This window comes from Trachurus japonicus, chromosome 8 (assembly GCF_045865225.1).
Source record: "Trachurus japonicus isolate A0001 chromosome 8, Traja_1.0".
In the NCBI taxonomy this organism is placed as follows: domain Eukaryota; kingdom Metazoa; phylum Chordata; class Actinopteri; order Carangiformes; family Carangidae; genus Trachurus; species Trachurus japonicus.
The window spans coordinates 28,091,992-28,108,594 of NC_140914.1; the positions used below are offsets into that span (position 1 = coordinate 28,091,992).

General features: G+C 44.7%; 1 protein-coding gene across 3 annotated transcripts in view; it reads left to right on the top strand.

Annotated features, from left to right (window-relative positions):
- Nucleotides 1-2,334: 2,334 nt before the first annotated feature.
- Nucleotides 2,335-16,603, top strand: part of brsk1b (BR serine/threonine kinase 1b) — a 36,324-nt gene continuing 22,055 nt past the window's right edge. For 2 of the 3 annotated variants that reach the window (XM_085785080.1, XM_085785081.1), the window contains exons 1-8: nt 2,335-3,498; nt 3,935-4,029; nt 6,854-6,939; nt 7,286-7,426; nt 8,646-8,762; nt 9,735-9,768; nt 9,866-9,934; nt 11,539-11,685. In XM_085785080.1, the coding sequence (XP_085641206.1) occupies nt 3,411-3,498; nt 3,935-4,029; nt 6,854-6,939; nt 7,286-7,426; nt 8,646-8,762; nt 9,735-9,768; nt 9,866-9,934; nt 11,539-11,685 (777 nt within the window). In that variant the 5' untranslated portion in view covers nt 2,335-3,410. The remainder of the gene's footprint in view (nt 3,499-3,934; nt 4,030-6,853; nt 6,940-7,285; nt 7,427-8,645; nt 8,763-9,734; nt 9,769-9,865; nt 9,935-11,538; nt 11,686-16,603) is intronic. The other variant, XM_085785082.1, reaches the window with a different exon arrangement.

Consider the following 16,603-nt stretch of genomic DNA (forward strand, 5'->3'; position numbering starts at 1 on the left):
TGCAATTGTATTCCGAAATGCAATATTACTGTATCCGCTTTGGGTCTGCATTGAGTCCGCGGAGTCTAGTATGTGGGGGCCTACACACACATACACACCTAATTGTGTCATATCCAGCTTGGAAGCCTAGTACAGGAATATGCTCCACATACTAAACCTCTAACACTACTACGATATACACTACCGTGCATTTTAGCCGAGTCAGACATAATTAACCTCTAATTTAGCATAATATTAGGATTCCAGGACTGATATATGGTACAAGGAAGCCAGTGAGTAAGTCCATGGGTCCAAATTTGGATTCTGCATAGTGAAAAATGTATTATTTGATACCAAGATCATTAAAATAGGACAAGTCTTTGCGATTGTATTCCGAAACGCAATTTTACTGTATATTCAATGGCGGCCATCTTGAAAAATGGCCGCCATCTTTAATTTTTAGGTGGCTAACGGGTTTTATCAAAAGAGCAATCCCTAAGGAGTATGTGTGCCAATTTTGGTGCTTGTTTCCAGAAGTGAACGATTCTTTTGTAATTTTGCAGTTATCTGCCCCACTAATGAGTTTAAGTGATCATTTAGCATACTGACACTGAACAAACACACACTGACGACGGTGAGGAGGAGGAGGAGGACGTCCATGGTTCTTCCTCCGGCCCCGGTGAAGACGGGGAGCAGCTGCACCGTCAGGACACCACGACACACACTGATGGAGGAGTCTGGACAAGTCTCGGTTTACATTTTACCACCGTGGCATTAATTAAGCCGTAAAATAAATTAACGTTGACGTTGTGAACGGAGCAACAGGTGTTGAACATCAGCCGCGATGAGACACTGTTGACACACACACACACATACAGCATAAATGACTTATCAAGCTAAAATGACTGAAAAATATGAGTTTTACAGGAGCAGTAATGTAAAACAGTCCGGGTTTCACGTCAGTAAAAGCAGTCATTACGAGGCGATCTCATCAATTAAAACGTTACGTTTAAGAATACGAGTTGACAAGAGACTAATAACAGACATTAACTATCATAAAGTTAAATTAACTCGATGTGACCAAACAAAAACTCACCTTTGAGCCGTGTTTTCCACTTTTCTGAGTGATTTTAGCACCGGACAGCGTCTCATTAGTTTCAGGCATCCTCGGTCCCGAGACACACACGACCGCGCACTGCTGGTGCACGGACACAGCCGTGACGTCACGGCCAGAAATGAGACTTTTCTGTGGCTTTTCTGGCCGTTAGAAAACATTTTGACGGATAAAAAGTCCATGACTTAAAAATATAGAATACAAAGATTAGTAATTAACGGAGGTTACAGCTGGAGGTGTCCTGTGAACAGTTTTACAGGCTTCTCTTTTACTATTGCGGTCTATGGGAAAAATCCTTTCTGGGCCGCATGGGATTTTTTGTTGCAGTACCACGGGTGGCCACTGGGAAAAATCGGCGTGCCTGCTGAGAGGATTACAGGGGGGCTGGTATAGACTGTGAAAAACAGCACTAGCTAATTTGTCTGCTATTAACAATGGTGAGCATAGGCTACTGTAGCTAGCATACAACCAGGCTGCTAAAGATGATGAATTATTCAGAGAATTATTAGGTCTACTTTATTACTTTGTTGAAAATTCCAAAATGACCTAGGCTACCTAAATCATTTACATTATCATGTCATTAGACATGACCCACCAAGAGCACACCTCAACTCCCTGTGACCTTATTGTGGACTAAAAGCTATATTCATATGTTTTTGCCATCATATCCTTACATTCATCCACGCTGACAGCTAGGCTAACTGACCTGTTACTGACTCACTTGGACCAAGTGGTGTTTGGTGGTATCTGGATAGTAGCCAATCACATAATGTGTGCAACTTTGTGGAAGTGAGAAAAAAAAGGGTGGGGGAACCAGAGGGGGTGGGGTGGTGGAGAAGCGGAACCCGGATGCTGATGCTGGCCGATGAAGAGAGGGAAGCAGGAGGAGGAGGAGGAGTGAGAGAGGTGTGGAGAAGAGAAAGAGAGAGAGAGAGGCAGCAGCAGCGGGGCGGAGGGAGGAGACCATCCCGTCACCGATGGACACTCACTCACTGATGAATCCAACTTCTGACAACCTCAAAGACTGTTTTATACTCCGGGGCGATCTTCTTTTATTTGCTGCTGCTGCTGTTAGCCTAGGACTAGTGCCGCTCAGCAACAGCTTGGCGCCGGCTGAGAGAGGGGGAGATGCGGTGATATCATGAACATAGCCGGCCAGGGGCACAGAGAAAGAGAGAGAGAGAGAAAGAGAGTGAAAGGGAGGGAGGGAGGGAGGAAGAGGGAACACAGGGAGGAGGAGAGGCGGGGAGTCGGCCACCACCAAGCCAGCTGAGGATGCTTGTTGTTTCTAGAAACAGGATTAATCGCTGATCGTTCCTCCGGCTCACGGAGAGCGCCTCTCCGCCGCTGCAGCTGTCCCGACCGCGGGTGCGATTCCTCCTGTCTGTCTGGCCCCGGTCCGCCCGAGGCTGTTTGCTTTTTTTCATCTTCCTCTTCTTTTTTTTCTTTTTTTGATGCTCTCCCCCCTCTTCCTCTATTTCCTGATGCAGGGCCGGGGAGGGGGTGAGCCAAAGTGTGCACCGGATATTGGAAAACCCATTCTTCTTGCTGATGCTGTTGTGATAATAGATTATTATCTGGACAACGCCGCGTCTGCACAGGAAGGCAGATCCTGACCAAACGAGGCCTGGCTGGTAAAAAAAAAAAAAAAGGGGGGCGAATATGAAAACATTTTCGGACGGTACCAGCAGCGAGGAGGGGGTCCCTGATATCGATCAGAGAATGGATTCAATCAGGGCATTCTGACCTGGGATATTTGAGACTCTGCTCCAACAGAAATCAATCTGTGGCAAATGTAGCCTTTTCCTGTCCAGGTCTGAATGAGATTCTTCTTTTTTCTTTTCTTCTTGCTCCACTTTTTTTGTCCAGCTGCATAAGCTACACAGGATCAATCAGCTTTAAAACTACAGTTATTTATAGCAGGGGTTGGGTTTGATGTGACTATTCAACTGGCACCGGCCAAAAAACCTCAACAACGTCCCTTTTTCTTGCTGATCTTTTCTACCTTTCCCTTTGAATGATGCTGCTGTAGTGAAAGAGACACAACCCACGGTACTGGAAAATACTGTATTCTAGGCCTTATAGAGTGGAAACTCCCAGCACGGACCTGACCGCATGACAAACAAGTGCATGGGAGTAGCCTGCAGGGCCCGGCTTTAGATCACGACCAGTCCCTCCGCACCTCCTCTCCTCTCCTCTCCTCCTCTCCTCTCCACCGCCTGTGATGTGCGTTACGGCATTACGCACGGAGCAGCACCGAGCGCGATCTTGATCTGCCTTATTACAGGGGAATAGGGGAATTTCATCTCGGGAAAGGATGAGCAGCAAGGAGCTGTCGGCGGGCCAGTCCAGCCAGTACGTTGGGCCTTACAGGCTGGAGAAGACTCTCGGGAAGGGACAGACAGGTACAGTAGCTATAGGACATTAGATACCTCGAGTCCTGGCTGCAGCAGTTGGCAGATATCTGCTGGCTCCATCAGCTGATTCTGGGATGTTACACACCCTGTACGATTCCCTTTAAAATTCAGAGCTCATGCTTTAATCCTTATCCTGTGTTATGTGCTTGTCATTCTGCTACAGCCTGTATTAGTCTCTTGTAATTCATTGCAGGTTGTGGTTTTTTTTAGTGTTTGGCCAGGGAGAGAAGACACAGGCTGGCCTCTTAACAAATATTACAGTCAGCCTTTTTGGCCAGTGTTTGTGACAATGTCAGTAAAGCCTTTTGAATTATTTATGATATTCCGTCCTTCCAGTTTTCACACTGCATGATGATTTTTTTTGATTGTCAAACATTTGCTCCCCCCCCCCCCCCCCACTCCCACTCCCTCTCTCTCTTTGCAGGACTGGTGAAGTTGGGTGTCCACTGTATAACAGGACAGAAGGTGGCCATAAAGATTGTCAACAGAGAGAAACTGTCCGAATCAGTTCTAATGAAGGTAGCTATACGCCGTCTTTCTGTGCGTCTGTCCATGTGCTACTGTGCCTGTACTTTGCCTGCAATTATGGCGACTTACAAAGGCTCAAATCATGTTTCAGGCTCGCACTCTCTCCAACCTACAGAAATAGATTCTTTATTTTTGTCAAGAAAAGCCCATCAGTGTGTTGCAACTTGGAGCTGTCGAGTGTGTGGGCACTGCTTCTGTGTGCCGAACAATGGAGATGATTTCAGTCTGCTAATTAAGCCCCTCTGATGAAAGCCACTGCAGCTGAAACACACTGGGCTGAAATAAAAAATTCAAAAAGCTTTTATATGTTGGTGTTTCTAATGTGGCCGATTACGTGAACCCTTGTGCACTCTTGTCTTTTTAAAATGCACAAGGTTGCACAGTGAAAGCTTTGCACCCAAATAGGTCCGTGTTGTGTTATAAAAAAGCGGACACAGAATTTTGTTGAGGGTCAGGCACAGCTATTGAAAAAAAAAAGGAAAAGAAAAAGGGTTGGTGTGTTTTTGACCATGTTGGTAAAATTTGGTTTCCTTCTTTGACCAGATAACGGATTAAGTTACACAAGTTAGAATATAAAGCCACCCTTCACCACCGGCCTCTGGGCTTCAGGTCCTCTCGTCCATAGGCTACAGTAGTGCTGATTCGTATTGCTTTGGAAAGTTGCCCATTGCCTACAGCTAACTGCCAGTAACTGCATTGCTGGGCAGCCGTCTGCTAACTTTAGCTGGGAAGGTCAGCTAAAGCACATTTTAAAGAGCTACGTGTGTGTTTTGCTATCGCTACAGAGTTCGTACAGTGTTAACATACTTACCAGTGTAGAAGAAACTAACTTCAACCGAAAACCCAATTTCCTTTCTCGCTCCAATTGTCTCCAGTGCTTAAAAGTGAACGTCTTGTTTTCCTTCTATCACTAATGCTTCTTTTCACCTGGTCAAGGTAACATGCTAACCAGCTAGCTCATGTCATGTTTAGGTTTGCCAACTTTCTGAAGTGGAATTAAAGGACAGAGGGGCTTCCACTTCCCCATAGGCTATCCTGACTTTGCTGTGGGTCAGCTAGTCTACCGTACTACTACTACTACTACTACTACCACTACTACGGTCTCCCACTGGTCAATGAGAAGCTCATTCCAGACAGGCAGGGTCAACAGTGGCAGTCAGAACTGCACTGTTTCATTATAATAAAAATCACCCAACATGGATTTTCAAAAATACGGAACAAAGTCCATCCCTTATCAGTCCAACAAGGGACACATCTTTTAGTTTCCAAATACGGGATGATTCTGTACTTTAAGGGACGGTTGGCAACCCTATGTACCAGTATTATTGGGGATATAATTGTTACCTTTCACGTTGTATACTGGCTATGTAGCAATGGCAAGACTTGCAGCGAGCATCTTTGACTACAAGGAGCTGAGGTAGCTGTGACAAGCTGTAACTTAACTCAGTGTTAGCTTTGCAGTACAGACATGGAGTAATAGTAGCACTCATTTGCAGTTGTCGTTCTAGCAACCGAGGAAAGTGTGTTGGCTCATCTTTAGCTATGTTTTGGTTTGAATGAGCTCCTGAAGGAAATATCCAGCCCTTTCACTGCTAAATGCTTCACTATGTCCAACAGAGTTGCTAACTTTCTTTGAGATTTGATACCCGGCAGGAAATTGTCCGAGGTTTTTCACCGAAAGGGTGATTCTCTGAATTTAGTGCACAAGATTTTCAAATAACATAACATAACATGTTTTGCATTTTAAAGCCAAATTGATGGATCCATGTGGCTCTGGATTATAAAACACAAAAAACAATAGATATATCTTATTTTATTTTCATTATTTTTGGGGGTTGCTAAGGAGTAGGCTAGATGACAGCCAAATTTGTCCCTGCTGACCAGAATCACTTTTTCATTGAATTTAATATAAATTTATAAAACTTTATAAAACTTTAACCAAAACAATACAATCTGAAAAAAAACCTAAACAATTATTTATAGCAATATTTTATCATGTCCCCCAGTTTTGTTCAACCCCGTAAAAACATACCAATTCCCCCGTTTTAAAAATAGCCTAATGGTTCAGTTCAACATCCTCAGCACTAAGGAAATGACATCGCTCAAGTCTTTAGAAGAACATAATGTAAAGAGAAGAAAGTGTCAGCATTTTTTTTCATACATATATTTCATAGTTTTTATTGTGAGATTGACATTGTCAAGCTCAACCTTTCAACTCTATTGTATAGATAAACGATAATTAGTTAGGAAAAAACTAACAATCACATTTTCCTAAAGTCATGTCATGCTATTGTACATGCCTTGGCTAATTTAGGCCAAAATCTTCAATCCTGTAACATTCAACTCTGTAACATAAAACGCTGTTAGGGGATTGAGTCATTGTAACAGGTCAAAACTCAGACAACCCAAAGTGCACCAAATTCAGAGAATCACACAACAGTTTGTTGATGTGAAGTAGGCTAACAGTGAAGCAAAAAGAGCTGTAGAGTTGGTTTGTTTATGCAAGAACACTACACATGAAAACATAGTTCACTGTTTCAACATGGGCTTAAATATTGCTTAGTGCAACTTTATATTTAAACAATTTAGCAGCTTAATGGTCTGCTCGTTTACTGTGGGACATGACCCGCACTTCAGCTTGTTTCTGCCTTAGAGCCAAAACTAGAAAATTAACATAAACATTTAATACTGTTTCCTTCTGCTCCACATTAGCTAAATCTTACCCTCCTCTTTCTTTTTACATTCCCAGCATTTTTAACCTCTGTACTCCCCCTCTTTTCTCTTTCTCCGCATCTTCCTTCCTTTGTCTATCCAGGTGGAGAGAGAAATAGCTATTCTTAAACTAATAGAGCACCCTCATGTTCTGAAGCTGCATGATGTCTATGAGAATAACAAATACCTGTGAGTATGTTTTTCCTTTCTGTCGCCTTTTCTTCTTTTTTTTCTGTGCAATCCTCCCTTTCTGCCTCTGGATCTCTGCCAGAGCAGAAACAACCTTGAGTCTGAAAGAGAAAAAGCTTCTGTAAGATAAGACAGAGATAAATAACCATATGACATTAAAATAAAAGGTTGTGAGAGTGTGTTTAAGTGTGGATGTGTTTGCATGTATAGAGGCGGTGGCAGTGACTTATGAGCATGAATGTAGATGGCAGGTTTTTTCCTCACGTGTCTGTCTGTTACCAAGGATGCTTCCCTGTCCTTTTTCTTTTTTTTTAAAAAATCTGTCTGACCTCTCTCTGTCTTCCAGGTACCTGGTGTTGGAGCATGTGTCCGGCGGAGAGTTATTTGACTACCTGGTGAAAAAGGGCAGGCTCACCCCCAAAGAAGCCAGGAAGTTTTTCAGACAAATCATCTCTGCCCTCGATTTCTGCCACAGTCACTCCATATGGTCTGTGAGACACGACAACAAATATCTTTTTACACACACACACACACACACACACACACACACACTGTAAATTTCTTTTTAAAGGGACATTGTGTAACTTCTCCTGTTATCTATTAACAAAAATCGATTATTTGGTTCAAAAGTATGTTTTTCATTAATCAGTAATCCCCCCCATCAACAAACTGAAGTGTTCCGGTAAGCTCTGAATTAGCCGTTCATATCATTCATATCTACATGGAGCGGGTAAGCTCGATGCTGGCTGCCATGTCGTGTCGCCATGTTTTTACGTTTAGTGGCAGTGTGACGGTAGGAAACCACGGAAACTCAGCGGAGACACCGGAGCTGTCGGCTCAGGTCGAGGTGGCGTCTGTGAAAAGTCACCGTGGTAACGCAGTGAGGAGGAGCGTTACACTGATGCTGCATTCACCTGCAGTCGGGCAGACGGCCGTCGGTAACACATGTCATTTTAGTCACAGAAGTCGAGAGAAAGCCGGTAAAACGTGGGTCAGGTAAACAATACCACATCGCCATGACGACATATTGTCACGTGTATTGTTTTGCCTCGTGCCGACGGACCACTTGTTTACATAGAGGCTTGTTTATGCCGTTACGTGCAGCGGCTGTCTGCCGTCTGCCCAATTTCATGGGCATGAAAAATACATTTGAGTTGTTTGCGATATACAACCGCAAAGCTAGATGGGAGTAACTCCTACACAATGTACCTTTAACAGTTCTATTTAGTTTGTAATGTCTGTTGCACTTTTAACCCCCCGTGCACTTTAAAATTGTTTTTATTTATTTCTTTGTCTACCAGCAAGCACTTTTTAATCTGTTATTTTGCCGAGCAGACAGAGAGCACAGTAGCTTCTTTTTAAAGTATTTTTATGAATTGTGTATTTTATTCTTTGTATAATTTCTTGCATAGCTATGTATATATTTATTTAGTATTCAATGTCCTGCTTTTTCTTATTTTTAAGGCTGCCGTGACAAACTAATTTCTCCTCGGGGATAAATAAAGTATAATCTAATCTAAATTTGCTAAAATGAAATTATCATTAAACTGGATTCCATCGACTAGAACCAGGACACACTTTGTTGTTTTTTTGTACAGTGTCAGCCAGATGTACAAACCAGCTTAGTTTAGCTTTAGTAGCTTTTTATGGTCTGGAAAAAAGACTTACATGCTTTCCTGTGTGTGTGTGTGTGTGTGTGTGTGTAGCCACAGAGACCTGAAGCCCGAGAATCTTCTCCTGGACGAGAAGAACAACATCAGGATAGCAGACTTCGGTATGGCCTCGTTACAGGTCGGAGACAGCCTGCTGGAAACCAGTTGTGGGTGAGTACGAGGTTCAGTCTCTACAGTATATGTGTTTATATGTGTGACAGATTATTAAAGGAATAGTTCAACATTTTGGCAAATTGGCCCATTGCCATAATCGCTATAGAGCAGTAAGTTCGTTACCTTTATTTGTCGGTGCAAGCTATTTTTAGAACGGCGGAGCAGAGCCGCGAGCTGCTCAGAGCTATGCTATGGAGGCTAGTGGGATTTCTTGGTTTCCCTCATCAAACTCATCAAATACACAATCCAGCAACTCCAAAACGCTCTGGTGGACAAGTTGTGACCTGCACATTCACCACACTATGAGATAATAACGGAACGTTATGAGTCGTTTTCGAAGTAAATACAGAGACTGCTTGCTGAAAAACTGTCCCTGAAGGCAACGCGCATCAGCGGTTTTGCATGAATTTACCTCTAAAACGGCTCAGTCTCGTAACGCTCCGTTATTATCTCATAGCGTGGTGAATGTGCAGGTCACAACTTGTCCACGAGAGCATTTTGGAGTTGTTGGATTGTGTATTTGATGAGGAAAACCAAGAAATCCCATTAGCCTCCGTAGCGTAGCTCTGAGTAGCTCGCGGCTGCGCTCCGCCGTTCTATGAATATGTAGCTTGCACCGACAAATAAAGGCAACGAACCTACTGCTATGACTACAGCGATTATGGCAATGGGCAAATTTGCCAAAATGTTGAACTATCCCTTTAAAAGGTGCACGGAACATAGGGAACATCCACTCAACACACAACCATGCCTCTTTTTACATAATTGGTGGCTTTGTTTTTGAACCAACATGGATTTACCAGATAAAATTAGTAAGGGATTGTAGCTCTCACTTCAGTCCACTCCATGGATAAAAGAGCAGATGTTCTTGTTTCTGCCTGCTCAGGTTAGAGCCTCTTTCACATATATCAGCGCTGTATACACACGCAAATTCAATCATTTAATCATTTCACTCTTCTCTCTTTACAGATCCCCACATTATGCTTGCCCAGAGGTCATAAGGGTAAGTTACTTCCCGCTCACACTTCACTGTGTGTGTGTGTGTGTGTGTATGTGTGTGTTTGCGCTCCTTATGTTACCCTGTCCTTGCATTGTTTCAGGGGGAGAGGTATGATGGTCGCAGGGCAGATGTTTGGAGTTGTGGAGTCATCCTCTTTGCTCTGCTTGTGGTAAGAAAATCCTGTTATTCTGTTCTGTTTTCTTTGTTTGAAGTTTTCAGTTGTTTCTATTTCCCTTTGACTCCCACCTTGCAATGCATTTAGGATGATATTCACATTGAGTATTAAAGAAATAAAAAGGTACCCCATGGAGCTTTTGCCCACCAATGGCACCGCGGAGCAACGTTTGAATGTTTGAAGTGTTTTGAAGTGCGTTCTTATCTTGTGCTTTACACTTTACATTTGTAAGGGTATGAGGACGTACAAGTGTGTGGTTCACAAACTGTAATACACAATTTAAACAACTGCAGCAGCACAAAGCAGGAAAGGAAAAGACTGATAATGAACATGGAGGCAAAAACTCATTTCTGAAACTTTGTAGGTCGACAGTGCAGTTTGGTGAGAGAACGTAACACAAAGACAATCAAAAAGGCTGTCTTTGTCTACGAGAAAACCTCACCTGGTTCCTGTAAATGAATATACTGACAGTGTTAAAGCAGAAGTAAGCGATCTGGTCGTTTTGGCTAACTTCCTGTCAGCCGATGGAGTTAGCAGTCCCCGCCCTCGTCCCTACGTCACCACATTCACGCGCATCCCTTGGCTGCACACACAGAGAGGACCGCCCCTTTATGCCGTTCTCTCTCCTCATTGGATAAAGGTTGTAGGATACAAGGAAAGTTTTCTCCTCAGCTTACAGCAGAGCAGAGTGACTGACAGACCCGTGTTTCAGACCAAACACTCTATATAAGTGATTGCTGTCTGAAGATATAACTATTTAAGACTTATATTAACACAAAAATTCCGCTTACTTCTGCTTTAATAGTACTGGTTGGTAGATTTGAATCACCTCTAGTTAGCTAAGCTAAGCTAGCTAAACTAACCAGATGCCAATAAATATTTCCCAGAATTTTGAATTACTCCTTTGTCTTTAAAGGAGACATATTATGTCCCTTTTCCACAAATTAAAATAGTTCCCATGTGTCTTAAAGACATGTCTCCTTACTACTCCTTACTGAAGCGTGACACAGTTGAAAGGTCTTTGTGACAGAAGCTCTGGCCCCAACAATGAACCTGCTTTTAAAGGAGACATATTCTGCCCCCTTTCCACAAATTAAAATAGTCCCCAGGAGACATGTCTGTGACATGCTTTGGTCAAAATAACCCAAGGATCAAACATCACAGCTCTTTTGAATTGAATTTATTGAGGAATAGCCCCTTGAGATGCAGCATCTCATTTGCGAGGGGGTCCCAAAACTTTTCATCCTCTCAAAACAGCCCTGTTCAGAACGGCTGGTTTCAGTGCCTGTCCCTTTAAATGCTAATGAATCACTGCTTGCCCCGCCCCTTCTACTGGTACCAGGAAGGGGTGGGGTTATGCAAATTTGAAAGCTAGTTACATCACTGGAAGACAACAGCTTGTAAAACCACGTGGATTTCAACCTAGGGAGCCTGAAAATTACAGATTTATTTGTAAATTCTTACATTTTGGGGGCTGGAAGGCAAGACAAACACCTAAATTTATGTTAAAAATTGATATTTCCATAATATGTCCCCTTTAAAACATACATACCTCTAGTCAATTCCAATCTCACTGTCTTCTCTATATCCCTTCCCAGGGTGCCTTGCCCTTCGATCACGACAACCTGCGGCAGCTTCTAGAGAAAGTGAAGAGCGGAGTGTTCCACATGCCCCACTTTATACCTCCTGACTGCCAGGCTTTGCTGAAGGGGATGATAGAAGTCAACCCTGACAAGAGACTCACGGTGAGGAGGGGAAGCTCGAGGGGGGAAGAGGGAGATTAGAGAGGCATTAGAAATGAGCTAAAAATGATGAGCTTTGAACGTGCGGGTCCGTGGCACGGCCGTGTTTTTATACCATCATTGAAAAATAATAGAACCCCACTGTAACACATTTTAATTGAGAGCATCAATACACTGCAGTGAACTGGTGAGATGTGGCATTTTGAGTAGGTTGTATAGTCATAATTGATCAATACAAATGATCTCATTATGAAAAATCTTTAATGTTGATGGTATTGTTTCATCCCAGTCAGTGGGAGCGGAGGCAGGAGGTGAGATGCAACAGCGCAGATGCGACACTACAACAAAGATGACTCAGCAAGTCAAATAGTCAAACAGTTTACCGCTACTTGAGTCCATTTACATATTTATAATTTGGGTGTACACCTCGCAGAGGGGTCCAGCCATAGGCACAGATTGGCACATATCTGAAGCATTGTGGTAAAATATGCAGGATTTTGATTTTGAAAACAAGGATAAATTAAAGCCGCAAGCGGCGATGATCGGCCCTCGCTCGACCCATGCGACCGCGGGGGCCTGAGGCGTGCGGGGGCCGCGGCGCGAAGCGAGAATGGCGAAAAAGCGCTGCGGGAGCGGAAAAACGCAACGTGCGGTTCATCCACTAGGTGGCGCTACGAAGCCAGAAGTGGGTAGCGGCGTTCAGGAGCTGACCGGGATCAAGCACCTGAAGTTTGATGTGAATCGGACAATGTAAATGTAAAACAGGTCACTTCCTGTTACCACCAGGGGGCGCATTTGTATGAATCCAGATGTGGGTGGGTGTGTTCAGGGGCGGAGTGTCATCACACGTGTAACATTTGAAGTCGATTTGACAATGTTAGTGTAAACCAGGTCACTTCCTGTTACCACCGGGGGGCGCATTGAGTAAAGTGGGATATTGATATATCGGGCGAATCAGGGACTCACTGCCGTAATTGCAATTCAAGTTTGAAGTTGATAGGATAAAGTATGTGGGCGTGACAGCCAACCGAATTTGGATGGCAATCGAGCCCAACTTTTGCGCCCACCAGAAGCCACGCCCTTTGACGTATCGAGCTACGGAGCACAATCTTTACTCAGCTAGGTCAGAAGATGTTGTCTATCAAATTTGGAGCGTGTCGGGTGAATCGTTTTGGACGAGTTAATTTGGCGCCAAAAACGACCAATTCAAAATGGCCGACTTCCTGTTGACATTTCACCATGACATTAAGAGGCTTTTTTGTATATCTGGGTATGGTACATATGTGTACCGAATTTTGTTGGTCTACGCCAAAGTAAGCGAAATTGTCTATGGGACTTTTTAAAATTTGTAGGGGGCGCTATTTCGCCATTTCGCGTCGGACATGCGCGAGCAGCACAAAATATCGAATTTCGGAAGAAGCCGGACGTCCGGCAGAAAGTTCACGCATTTTCGAGTTGGGGAAAGGGGCGAAATTGGGGTTTGAAGGCGGAGAAGAATAATAATTAAAGCCGCAAGCGGCGATGGCGGGCCCTCGCTCGCCCATGCCACCGCGGGGCCTGAGGCACGCCGGGGCCGTGGCGCGGAGCAGAAATTGAGAAAAAACCTGGAAGGAGGCCAAAAATGCAATGTTTCGCTCATCCACCAGGGGGCAGTCACCGCATGTGGTCTGGTGCGTTCAGGGGCCGCCCCTCATCACTCATGTGAAGTTTGGAGTGAATCGGACATAGCATGAGGGAGTTATGAGCAGTTAAAGGTTCGTCCACTAGGGGGCAGTAATGGTATGCGTGCCGGTGTGTTCAGGGTCAGTCCCTCATCACACATGTGAAGTTTCGTGGAAATCGGACAAAGCATGAGGGAGTTATGAGCAGTTAAAGGTTCGTCCACTAGGGGGCAGTAATGGTATGCATGCAGGTGCGTTCAGGGTCAGCCCCTCATCACACATGTGAAGTTTCGTGGAAATTGGACAATGTTGATGCAAAAAATGGCACTTCCGGTTTCCACTAGGGGGCCACATGAGCGACACCCCTATCAGATGGAAGAGGTCTCCATCCTGGACCTGTCTATCAATTTTCATGATGATACGAGTTCATTAAAGCCATCAAAAAGCCAAACGTATTTTCATGGCGAGGAATTGATGGTAGCCACGCCCCCACAGGGACGCCATTACTCGTAGCTTCACAGTCTTCATAATGTAGCTTCACCAACTGGTTCTGCATGTTTTAGAAGTGGAATGAAGTTGATGGGGTCAACTATGTATTTTTAATGAATTTTAGTTCACTTCCTGTTACCACCGGGGGGCGCTATGAGTTACATGGGAAGTTAATATATCAGGACGTTCAGGGTGGAGCCATCATCATGTCCAGCAAGTTTGAAGTTGATTGGATGAAGTATGTGGGCGTGAGAGCCAATCGTATTACATGGCGAGCACGCCAAAGTTAATTGAGCGCTGGCAGCCACGCCCTTTGACCTACGGACTCACGGCGCACAAGATAAGCTCAGCTAGGTCTGGAGATGTGGTGTACCTAATTTCAACTTGATCGGGCGAACGCTGTGGGAGGAGTTCGTTTTAGGCGGGAAAAATCTAAACCAAAATGGCCGACTTCCTGTTGGGTTGAGGTCATGAGGTCAAGAGGCTTTTTTGCATATCTGGGTATAATACATATGTGTACCAAATTTTATCAACATCGGACAAAGTTAGCAAAATTCCCTATGGGCATTTTTGGAATTTGTAGGGGGCGCTATTCCGCCATTTTGCGTCGACCGTGTGCGACCACCCAAAAATATCGAATTTCGGATCCGGCCGGACACCCATGCAAAAGTAGACGCATTTTCGCCTTTGGGAAAGGGGTCAAAATGGCGTTTTAAGGGTGTGGGAATAATAATAATAATAATAATTAAAGCCGCAAGCGGCGATGATCGGCCCTCGCTCGACCCATGCGACCGCGGGGGCCTGAGGCGTGCGGGGGCCGTGGCGCGAAGCGAGAATGGCGAAAAAGCGCTGCGGGAGCGGAAAAACGCAACGTGCGGTTCGTCCACTAGATGGTGCTACGAAGCCAGAAGCGGGTAGCGGCGTTCAGGAGCTGACCGGGATCAAGCCCCTGACGTTTGATGTGAATCGGACAATGTAAATGTAAAACAGGTCACTTCCTGTTACCACCAGGGGGCGCATTTGTATGAATCCAGATGTGGGTAGGTGTGATCAGGGGCTGACCAGGATCACACATGTCAGGTTTGAAGTTAATCGGACAATGTAAATGTAAAACAGGTCACTTCCTGTTACCACCAGGGGGCGCATTTGTATGAACCCAGATGTGGGTAGGTGTGTTTAGGGGCAGTGGCTCATCAAATATGTAAAATTTGAAGTCGATCGGACAAGTTAAGTGTAAACCAGGTCACTTCCTGTTACCACCGGGGGGCGCATTGAGTAAAGTGGGCGTGCCATTCAGAGGAACGTTCAGGGTGGAGCCATCATCATCTTCAGCAAGTTTGAAGCTGATAGGATGAAGTATGTGGGCGTTAGAGCTGTTAGAAGGTGAAATGGCGAGGAAACATGAAGTCGCCAAAAATTGGCAAGGCCGCAGAAGCCACGCCCTTTGACGTAGAGACCTATGGAGCACAAGGTTGGATCAGCATGGCATCTCGATAACCTGTAGGCAATTTGAAGTAGATCGGGCGAAATTAGTGGGAGGAGTTAAAGATTTTAATGTAAAAAATGGTCACTTCCTGTTACCACCGGGGGGCGCTTTTAGTAAAGTGAGATATTGATATATCGGGCGAATCAGTGACTCACCCCCATAATTTCCTTCAAGTTTGAAGTTGATAGGATAAAGCATGTGGGCGTGACAGCCAACCGAATGTTGGTGGCGTTCGAGCCTATGTTTGGCGCCCATTGGAAGCCACGCCCTTTGACGTATTGACCTACGGAGCACAAGCTGTACTCAGCTAGGTCTGAAGATGTTGTCTATCAAATTTGGAGCGTGTCGTGCGAACCGTTTCGGACGAGTTAATTTGGCGCCAAAAACGACCAATTCAAAATGGCCGACTTCCTGTTGACATTTCACCATGACATTAAGAGGCTTTTTTGTATATCTGGGTATGGTACATATGTGTACCGAATTTTGTAGGTCTACGCCAAAGTAAGCAAAATTGTCTATGGGACTTTTCAAAATTTGTAGGGGGCGCTATTTCGCCATGTCGCGTCGGACATGTGCGACCACCACATATATCGAATTTCGGATCAGGCCGGACGTCCGGGCAAAAGTTCACGCATTTTCGAAGTCGGGAAAGGGGCCAAATTGGGGCATTTAGGTGACGGAATAATAAGAATAATAATAAACAGCGCGATTTCAATAGGCCTTCGCCGGGCGAGTGCTACTCGCCGCTCGGGCCTAATAATAATAATAAACAGCGCGATTTCAATAGGGCTTTCGCTGGGCGACTTGCAGTCGCCGCTCGGGCCCTAATAAACAGCGCGATTTCAATAGGCCCTCCACGGGCGAGTGCTACTCGCCGCTCGGGCCTAACTAGACTCACCCACTGCAGGACAGTATTTGGCTTTTCTAAATCTAAAACTACAAGGACACAACTGATGAATGGGTTGAACAGACTGAGTGCCTGCCATAACAAAGCTGCAGTGTTAGCAAGTGTGTCCCAACTACCTAATGCAGTGTTAAAGGAGAATTCCGGTCATTTTTGACCCCTAAATCGTTGTCCTGATGGTCACCCAGTGTTGGGGGGAGCAAAAAACGCGACTAAAATTGATGCAGGCAAACCAGAGTTACACCATGGCTAGACGGTGCTAGGGATAGCGACAATGCTAACCCATGGGGGCAATTCTTTCAACCACAACAAACACTCAAAAAACAATCAGATATCTCTGGTACATGACTGGAATCCTTATGACACACCACTGCACTCATA